Source organism: Notolepis coatsorum, assembly GCF_963971535.1.
Source record: "Notolepis coatsorum genome assembly, chromosome: 3".
In the NCBI taxonomy this organism is placed as follows: domain Eukaryota; kingdom Metazoa; phylum Chordata; class Actinopteri; order Aulopiformes; family Paralepididae; genus Notolepis; species Notolepis coatsorum.
Window position 1 is genome coordinate 67,217,006 of NC_140167.1, and position 9,906 is coordinate 67,226,911.

Genomic DNA, 9,906 nt, shown 5'->3' on the forward strand with positions numbered 1-9,906 from the left:
TAGATACTATATATATGCTCTGCCCTACGTACAGTATAAGTACAGTATGTATACAGACTGTACCTATACTGTACGTAGGGCAGAGCATATATATAGTATCTACTAAATCCTAATGAAACAAGTCATTAATGGAATAATAAGCCTATACTGTGTTCATTCATTACGCCGTAGGCTATATATATATATATATATATATATATATATATATATATATATATATATATATATATATATATATATATATATATATATATATATATATATATATATATATATATATGTATATATTATGTAAACAAGACAAGCGTCTTTCTCTGCATCCCCTTAACAATTGTGTGTATTGAGCCGTACTGTATTGTACCCATTCTGCAATCTGTTAAATAAAGTTTTCATTCATTCATTCATATACAGTACAGCGCGCGCGCACGTGTGTGTGTGTGTGTGTGTGTGTGTGTGTGTGTGTGTGTGTGTGTGCGTGCGCGCGCGTTGCGGCAGGTGTACCACGAGCTGTACTATATATGATGCCAATACATTAATCTAATCAAATTTTGATGGGTCGCAAGACTCGCAAAGCGCTTCCGCCATTCCATTTTCACGCGGCTGCGTCATTAGTTGCCTTATAAGGAGCTCTGGAGGCGTTGTTTTGTATGCAAATGACCTGAATGGGGACGCGCTTTTGCGTTTGAGACATATGCCATTCCCCAACGCAGATATCGGATCATATCACAGGTGCGAACGTTTGAGCCACCTGTATAATATTTGTTTTTAGTTTTTTTTTTTTACATAAAAAAACAAAATGTATCATTCCATTTGGGCTGTGGGGTGCTTAATGTCTGAAGGAGTCGACGGAAGGCTTCTTGTCCTCTGCAAAAGCATGCAAAAGGCAGTTAGCCTCTGGTATGCGTGCCATTAGCGTTAGCCACACTTCTAGGCCTCTTTGCTTTTGGAAAGAATGATAAAAAAAAAGAAGTAAAAAAATAAATATTTTAAAATTTAAAACTATAATATATATATATTTTTTTTGCATTCGACTAAGGTTGGCAGTCGACTACGGCTCCTTTCGATCGATTAGTCGACTATTCGACTAATATGGGTCAGCCCTTTAATATCTCAGAAATGTGCTTATGTTTAAAATCACGCCTGGCACCCCTGTAAATCAATGAGCACTAATAGCCTGACCTCTGGTCTACTATTCACCTGCTTAGTGTTTATGTACAGTAAACCATGCTCTACTGCAGCCTCCTTCCAATAGGTTTTAAAATCATCCAATTTTTTTTTATTGGAAGATAGTCCATTACAGAGTGTTAGTCAGTCAGCCATCAATAAAAACGAAACAAAAAGAAAAACAACTTTAATTTGAACTCTTTGCTTTCAAACAGGGCAACAGGATGACGAGGCAACGACAAGCAGCCACACTCTTCCTCGAGAAGATTATTGAGGACCAAGCTGAAGTTGGAATTGTGTCATTTAATAGCGTTCCTCGCATTCTAAAACATTTAACTTTGATTGATGGGGATGCATCCAGGAAAGCTCTGGTAGATGCTTTGCCAAATGGTTCTGGAGGAGGGACAGACATCTGTCTTGGGCTGAAGAAAGCTTTGGAGGTAAAAAAAAATTTAAATAAGCAAATTACAACTATACAGTATATTTAAATAATTATAAAGTATAGAGTATTAGAATGTCTGTGTGCTCACCAGAGTATAGTATACACAGCCATGGTTTTAGTGTGTGTAACCAGTTTTATTTCCCACATATAGTTATTGTTAAATGAACACACCAACATTATGGGAAGTACTTACTGTCTTCTCCAGAGTCAGACATGAAGATAGATACCAATGTCCTCTCTGTATGTTCAGTACTAGAAAGCTATCTGGCTGCAAGCTAGCCTATAGCTTAGCACAAATTAATGGAAGCCAATATGGTCTACTGGCCAAAAACACCTCTCCTGGAGTTTTAAACTAGGCTAGTGGTTTGTGCCTAGCCTAATATTTTGTGCAAGCACATTTACCATGATGTTGGTGTACCCCTTTTAATAATTACGGTGCCTTGACAATCATGTACTATTTGATCATTATGCATAATGCTGACGACTGCACATCTATGTACATGTATCTTTAAGGAACTGGCAAGAGATGGCAACACAAGTGGGGATGAAATTATATTCCTTACTGACGGGGAGTCATCAATGAATTGTATGAACGATGTTATAGTCAGTAAGACGACTGTGAATACCATCGCTCTTGGGTCAAACGCACACTCACAGCTGACGGAAATGGCAGAGTATTCAAGTATGTTTTCATTATACTGGAGCTCTATTTATTTATTTACACTGGGAGGGGAAATTATTTCTATCCTTTTATTTGTAGGTGTAAAATCCACTGTTTTCTCAGCTATTCATATTATTGTGTAAATTCGAACGCAGACCTGGTATATACAAGGGTTCACCCACAAATAAACACCTTGTTTCCCCCATAAGATGGAAGGTTTCTCCTTGCTCCTGAAAACGCAGACCTCAACGCACTTTTGGACGTATTCGCGTCATTTACATCGGGTAATGGAAATCTGACACAGCAGACAATTCAGGTGAGGTGGGGGGGTTCATAATATGAGAACATATGAGCCTGTTTATCAATTTGAACATTACTGCATCTCTCATTCTCTTCTGACAGCTTGCGAGCACAGGGTCTAAAGTCGTCGCTGGTGGCTGGCTTAACGGGTCAGTGTCTATCGATCGGACCGTTGGAAACAACACCAGCTTCTTAGTTATCTCTCAGACATCTCAGATCGACATCCTTGTAAACGACCCCACCGGAACTCCAGTTGATAAATTCACACCTGACTCTTCTTCAAACATTTACAAGATGGATATTTCAGGCACTGCAATGGTTCGTTTTTATTTAAATTTTTATTTTCACACGTCTTTAGCAATAATATCTATACAATCTCAGATAGAGGAGTATATTCAACTATCTTTTATTTAAAATGTGTATATATATGCAACATATCATGATTGACAAAAATATTACTTGATTAAGATGATTAATATAAACATTTCATCTCATCTCATCAATTGTAGCATGGGAAGTGGACATACAGCCTCAAAAACGCTCTACCAGCTGCTCCTCAGGATATCTCAATTACAGTAACAAGCCAGGCTGTCAGTGCAGATATTGACCCTGTTATGGTCAATGCCCATATCAGTCAATTATCCAGTAACGGCAGCAAGCCCTTGGTGGTGTATGTAATGGTCAGCCAGGGAGGGGTTCCTATCATTCTGGCTGATGTGAGGGCCACACTGACTTCTGAAAGAGGGACCCCATATGATCTGGATGTGCAGGATAATGGAGCAGGTGATGTGTTGTCTAATAATGCCTTTATCAAGGGACAGGGTCAGTCCATGTCAATATCCTTAGTCATTCTACATTCAGACATCATAAGTAGGCTATGTGTAATTCCATATAACAGTGCCCTATTCTTGACACCTTTAGGCGCTGATGCTATCATGCATGATGGCATCTATTCTAAATACTTCCTTCCAAAAGAAGGTGGGAGATACAGCTTGAAAGTGAAAGTGGAAAACGATGAAAAAGCCAGACTATCATTCAAGAGGCACAGCGGTGCCCTCTATATTCCTGGATATGTGGAGGAAGACGGTACAGTGCCTTCAACTTGAAGCTAACATCCAACATGATGATATACCACTAGCTGTGTGAATAATAAACTAGCCAGACCAAAATGCAAGAATGTGTTGAGATTTGCATTGTTGGTGCAATTCTTGGATCTTGATGATGAATTTCGTTACCAATTAAAGATGTCATATTGTCTATCACTTGCAACGAAGACTGAAGTAAATGCCTTTCTTAAGTTTCCCTTTTTCTAAGTATGTAGAAAAAGGCTCATGTATGTAAATAAGGGCATTGGCGCAATGATGTTGACGTGGCTAAACACCAATAATCTTTAATTACTTAGAGTGAGTACATTATAAGTGAGTGAGTCAATCAGTGACATCACTGACCCATGAAACCGCTTCACGGTGAAAGATTCTGAATACTTTTCCATTACTTACTGTAGCATTGTGTATTGTTGTCCCTTACACTCTTCATTAGTCTGTTTGTGATTATGAGGTTTACAATGCTAACCTTCTTCTACTGTTGCATTACGTGATGTCATTATAATGCATTTAACTTGTGGTTCTCCAGGAAGCGTGGTCCTGAACCCTCCCAGGCCTCCGGTCAGTGAGGAGGACCAGCAGGCCGATGTTGGCAGTTTCTCCAGGACAGCCTTAGGAGAGAGCTTCTCTGTTGCCATCGACCCAGCTGCGACTGTGAAATTCCCCCCAAACCAGATCACTGACCTGAGGGCAGTCTTCCAGAACGAGACTGTGCTGCTCACCTGGACAGCTCCTGGAGACGAGCTGGATGTGGGGACAGGTGCGGTACACTTTTATCTTCATGTTTGTCTTTGACTATAAATGACTATACAGTATGTCTCATGTTCATGTTCCATGAACCTGGGACCAAGTCAAACCATTGCAAATCCATTATGAAATTGCATACAGTAGGTGTGTCAAGTGCCGCCTATTCTCGGTCCTTGCTCGACAATGGTGGAACGAACTTCCCACCACAGTCAGGTCAGCCGAAACCCGACCAATCTTTCGCCGTTGACTAAAAACACACTTCTTCAATCAATATCTGAAATAAAAATGCTCTCTTCCTACTATACTAATATATTATGTATTATGTCTTTACTACTATGCACTCAACACTGCAGCACCAAGTTTCAGCACTGTTTGCTGAACATTGTTACTTGGCTGAAAGAGTTGTACCCTTCCTTCCGACTTGTCGTACAGAACTTGTAAGTCGCTTTGGATAAAAGCGTCAGCTAAATGACAAAATGGAAATGGAAATGTAAGTGAGATACACAGGCTGTTGCGGGACGCTGATCATTGCCTTGCAATGTCATTGACTGACGTACATTTTTATTTTCCAGCAAAAGCCTATGAGATCCGTTTCAGCGAAGACCCCGAGCTGCTCCGATCCAACTTCAGCGACGCTACGGCGCTCAACGTGTCCGGCTTCCAGCCGCACGAGTCAGGCTTCCCGGAACAACACTCTTTTGACCCCGACATGAGCAACGGAACCACTTTGTTCTTTGCTGCTAAGGCAGAAGCTCAAGATGCTTTGTCTTCTGAAATATCTAACTTTGCTCAGGTCACCAAGTTTGTCCCCAAGGCTCCAGTGCCTCCTACCCCTACCGGCGCCAATGGGGTGAATATTATGGCCATTGTTATTGCCGTCACTACCGTGACATTGGTGGCCTGTTTTGTTGCCAGTGTAACCATCAGGGGCGGATTTAGGATTGTAGGAGATCCGGGGCTTAGCCCAGATGGGCCCCCCCTCCTTTTTTTTTTTTTTTTTTTATATTTAATTTTTTTTTTTTTTTTTTTTTTTTTTTCGTTTTTTGGTAGGCAATGGGTGGTTTGGAGGGTGTCCGGCACAACCCCCTCCACGACAGATTTTTTTTGAATTTAATGAACCTGTACGTGCAATTTCCTGCAATATAGAGCCTTCAATCTTAACCAATAAAGCTGCTCTTTTCACTATAAAACTCAGTTAACCATAACGTAGTTATGGTTAGATTTATATATTGGGGGGGGATATATCATATTTTTCATATAATCAAAAAGTGGTGGAGCAAGATCATACCTTTGCTCCCCCAAGTTCAATAGTGGGAGAGCAGAGATGCTCCGAATGCTCTTATGGCCAGGCGTCTATGATTCACTGATACAAAGTAAAATAGTGCAGTGCAATAAAATAGTTAGTCAAATAGAATAAAATAATGCAATAGTGCATTGCAATAAAATAGTTATCATCGTATTTTTTCGGGAGGCCGGTAAGGAGTGCATTACAGTAGTCGAGTTGGCTTGAGATAAAGGCATGGATCTGGTTTTCAGCGTCCTTTTGATTTATAAATGGCCGTACTTTAGCTATGTTTCTAAGGTGGAAGAATTAAGTTTTTGTCAACTTGTTGATTGTGATTTAAAGCTTAGGTCTGAGTCTACCATAACACCAAGACTTAACTCACTCAAATACAGTTAGCAGCTGGATAGACCACAGATGGAAATTAGCTTCTGCTAAATCTGGTGCAAACATATTTTCATGTAACAATGATGAATTGTAAAAAAAAAAAAAAAAAAAAAAAAAAATCATTTTTTTTATTTTTTTTATTTTTTTTTTTATTTTTTTTTAAATAGATTCGGGGCTTTTCAGAATACATCCGGGGCTTGAGCCCAGGTAGCCACCCCCTAGCTCCGCCCCTGGTAACCATGTGTGCATTGAAAAGGAAACGGGACCGCCATTCCATCCGTTCCTGACTTTGCACGAGACACTAATGTAAAGTCAAACCCGATTTGTCATGGTGCCAGGCCAGCTATCACAAGAGGGAAGAACCTCAATTTTACAATTCTGATCGCATTTGTAAAGTTGTAATCTTGGAAGCAGCCTACAACATTCAAAATCAACCAGCAAAGCACCGATAGGCTACAGTACGTACAGTATGATCTGCTGAACCCAGACTGAAGTCCTTCTAGAATCACTGTTTCCTCTGTATATTCATTAAGCAGCAGTGGGCCAACAGCAAGGAAATTGCCACTGCTTCAAAGAAATGTAATAAAAAGAATAATAATAATAAATGTTTTAGCCTAAATTCACATAAAGGCACTGGACTGACCAAATGATGTTAGGACGCTGTATTAAAACCATTTCAAGAATAAAGCATTTTTTGTTTGAATTTATTGGTATTAATTGTTACATCCTCTTTGGAATGTTCATATATCAAAAGTCATATAAGCTACATTGCTGATTCTCTTGTCAACTATGTGCCCCCAAGAACATTACGATCATCTTCTACTGGTTTATTGCAGGTTCCCAGCAACACACAAAATAAAATTGGGGATGCAGCCTTTGCTAATTACACACCAAAGCTATGGAACGCCCTACCTATGGACATCAGGGAGGCTAGCTCACAAAATATTTTCAAAAGTAGGCTAAAAACATATCTCTTCACTTTAGTCTTTTAATACATTCTGCCACTTAGACTCATTACATCCACACTGTGATTATTGTAAATGAGATCTATGTTATTGTTGTTGTATCTCAACAGTGTGCTCATACACTGGAAAGGGTTAATGTGTCCTACTATTCTACAATTGGGGTGTGCCTGGCCACCAATGCTAAGGATAAAATAGATAATAATATAATAGAAAATAACACAATTAGACTGTATTCCTCAGACCTGATGTGCAGGGAAATCCTTCCAGAATGGCGTCTACTCTGCTTCCCAACGACACATTTAGTAGACCGGAAGAACTGTCCATTCGCCTCATATCACATTTTCCTACACCTGCTTACCTCTAACTCAATATTTGTGCTCTTACCAAACATATTTAAAGGTGCTATAGATTTATGTATACTAATCATAAAAAAAAAGTATGCAGAATAAAATGATTGCCCCCCCCCCCCAAAGAAAACGATTCATGAATCTATCATTTTAAAAATGTTGACTCACCAACAGCAATTTTTCTTTTTACACCGGGTAGGTGTACCCGGGATTAATGTAAATAACAGCTTTATAAATGATAATTCTGCATGTGTGCCCCCGACACCCAGCCAGCCCAGCCGTCCCGTCCCGGAGTTGTAGGCCACTGTCTAACAAGTTGAATAGAAAAGCCATTGAATGGCTTTCAATGTGAGGTCAGAACAAACACAAGGCCACAAGGGGTGTCACTAAAGGCTACTTCGGATGAGGCGTTAAACCGAGGTCCCAACTGAATTTGGTCGTTAAAGAACCAGGGCGCCTATTGTAAAGAGTAGGGGGTTCCCCTGACGTTCCTGGCCAAATTCCCAATCTGGTCTCTGACATCAAGGCCACCTAATCATCCCTCCCCCTTTGTGTAGTAATGATTGACGCACTTATTCAATCATTATCTAAAAAAATAAAAATTAAGATAAAAAAAACTCTAACCCTAACTAACCTTACTGTCATGCACTTGTCCTAATATACTAACCTACACTGTAGCACTCAACACTTTGATGAACAGTGTTGCTCAGTTGATAAGAGTTGTAGGCTACCCTTCCTGCTGTCTTGTTGTACAAAACTTGTAAGTCGCTTTGGATAAAAGCGTCAGCTAAATGACAAGATGTAAATGTAATGTAGTGTGATGTGTGCCTGGTGTCAGTGTATGGTAGCCATTGAGCCTGCGTAGCCCAAGGTTGGGTGCTACACAGTGGTGGTGAAGGAGGCAATTTCCGCCCTACATTGTAAAGCGCTTTGAGTGTCTCGATCGTTGCAGACTCAGTATAGAGACCAGGCATGCGTTGTTCATGGGACGGGGTAGCACGGTGTGGGACCTCACTCGCTATTTGCATATCAATAGCTCCGGTCGTCAGGTGTGTTAAATACGTTCTCAGACACATTCACACCTAACCTTGTTGTGAAGACGTGTTACATTCCATTCGTAGAGGCAATTAGGCACTGTCTTTAGTCTGTGCCCAAGCGAGGGGACATTAAATGCGCATTCGCGGGAGCGCGCGCACGCGCAGGGAGCGCGCGTGCACGTGGTGCGTGTCACCCCAGATGATTTCAATAACGCACCACTGATAGAGACCATACTGCTGACATTCAGTGAAACATATTAAATGTGCAGTATTATATAACAGCAGTGAGTGGTAACCACTGGTATCAAACTGAAAATACCTACTGCTTTACTTCCATCATGAAACTTTAATCATGAAAGTGCAAGATTTTATGTCTCTAGTTAGTGACAGGAGTCTGCTATGACCCCTGCATTTATCCAAGGGGATTAATAAAGATACATCATTAATCTTGTATACGGTACATTTTATTATGACTGATCTTCTTTTAAATAAATGCTTGCAATGCACATTGCATTGTGTATGATCTATAATATAATAATCTATAACCCTTTCTACACAACCACACTAGAGTGTTAACCCTTTCTACACAACAACCACACTACAGCGTGTTAACTAACTTTCTTGCTGATCAGGCAGACTAATCATTTGGTAGGGATGTCGCCAAAATTATTTGATTTGTTGATTTGGCTTTTTCAGATATTCAGTGTTACAACATTTAGCAGGACTGTTATGTATTGTATTGCTGGACATAAAGAAAATCTGTTCCAATGTTTCACAATTATAAATGCAAACCAATGTGTTCTCTATTCAATCATTCTAAACAGTAATAGTGGACACTGTGCTCATGCCTAGTAATACTTATTACACACAGTAAAGTAACAAGATTAGGTTCCCTAGTATAGCTGGACTCCCCCAATCCACACCGTTTTCTTGGTCCGTTCACACAACCCTCACTCTCAATGCTGAGTTGTCAGTCATTGGTTCGTGTGTGGTGGTGAAAGGGTTAACCCCCGGCGGCAGGTAGTGAAAGGGCTAACCCTCTAGTGCGGAAGTGAAAGGGTTAACCCTCTTTAGTGATGTAGTGAAAGTGTTAACCCTCTGTAGTGATGCTGTGAAAGTGTTAACCCTCTGTAGTGAAAGTGTTAACCCTCTGTAGAGTGCTGGAGAAAGGGCTAACCCTCTAGTGCGGAAGTGAAAGGGTTAACCCTCTGTAGTGATGCTGTGAAAGTGTTAACCCTCTGTAGTGAAAGTGTTAACCCTCTGTAGAGTGCTGGAGAAAGGGTTACCCCTCTGTGGTGATGTAGTAAACGTGTTAACCCTCTGTAGAGTGCTGGAGAAAGGGTTACCCCTCTGTGGTGATGTAGTGAACGTGTTAACCCTCTGTAGTGTGCTGGAGAAAGGGTTACCCCTCTCTGTGGTGATGTAGTGAACGTGTTAACCCTCTGTAGTGTGCTGGAGAAAGGGTTACCCC

General features: G+C 40.5%; 1 protein-coding gene across 1 annotated transcript in view; it reads left to right on the forward strand.

The window, feature by feature from the left end:
• LOC311225841 (calcium-activated chloride channel regulator 3A-1-like) overlaps positions 1-7,718 on the forward strand; it is a gene marked incomplete at both ends in the record, with an annotated part of 17,669 nt that extends 9,951 nt beyond the window's left edge. Inside the window, 7 exons of the mRNA XM_084311234.1 lie at positions 1,380-1,604; positions 2,120-2,178; positions 3,202-3,350; positions 3,489-3,653; positions 4,200-4,430; positions 4,990-5,333; positions 7,668-7,718. Of these exons, the coding sequence (XP_084167360.1) occupies positions 1,380-1,604; positions 2,120-2,178; positions 3,202-3,350; positions 3,489-3,653; positions 4,200-4,430; positions 4,990-5,333; positions 7,668-7,718 (1,224 nt within the window). The remainder of the gene's footprint in view (positions 1-1,379; positions 1,605-2,119; positions 2,179-3,201; positions 3,351-3,488; positions 3,654-4,199; positions 4,431-4,989; positions 5,334-7,667) is intronic.
• Between the last annotated feature and the right edge of the window lie 2,188 nt (positions 7,719-9,906).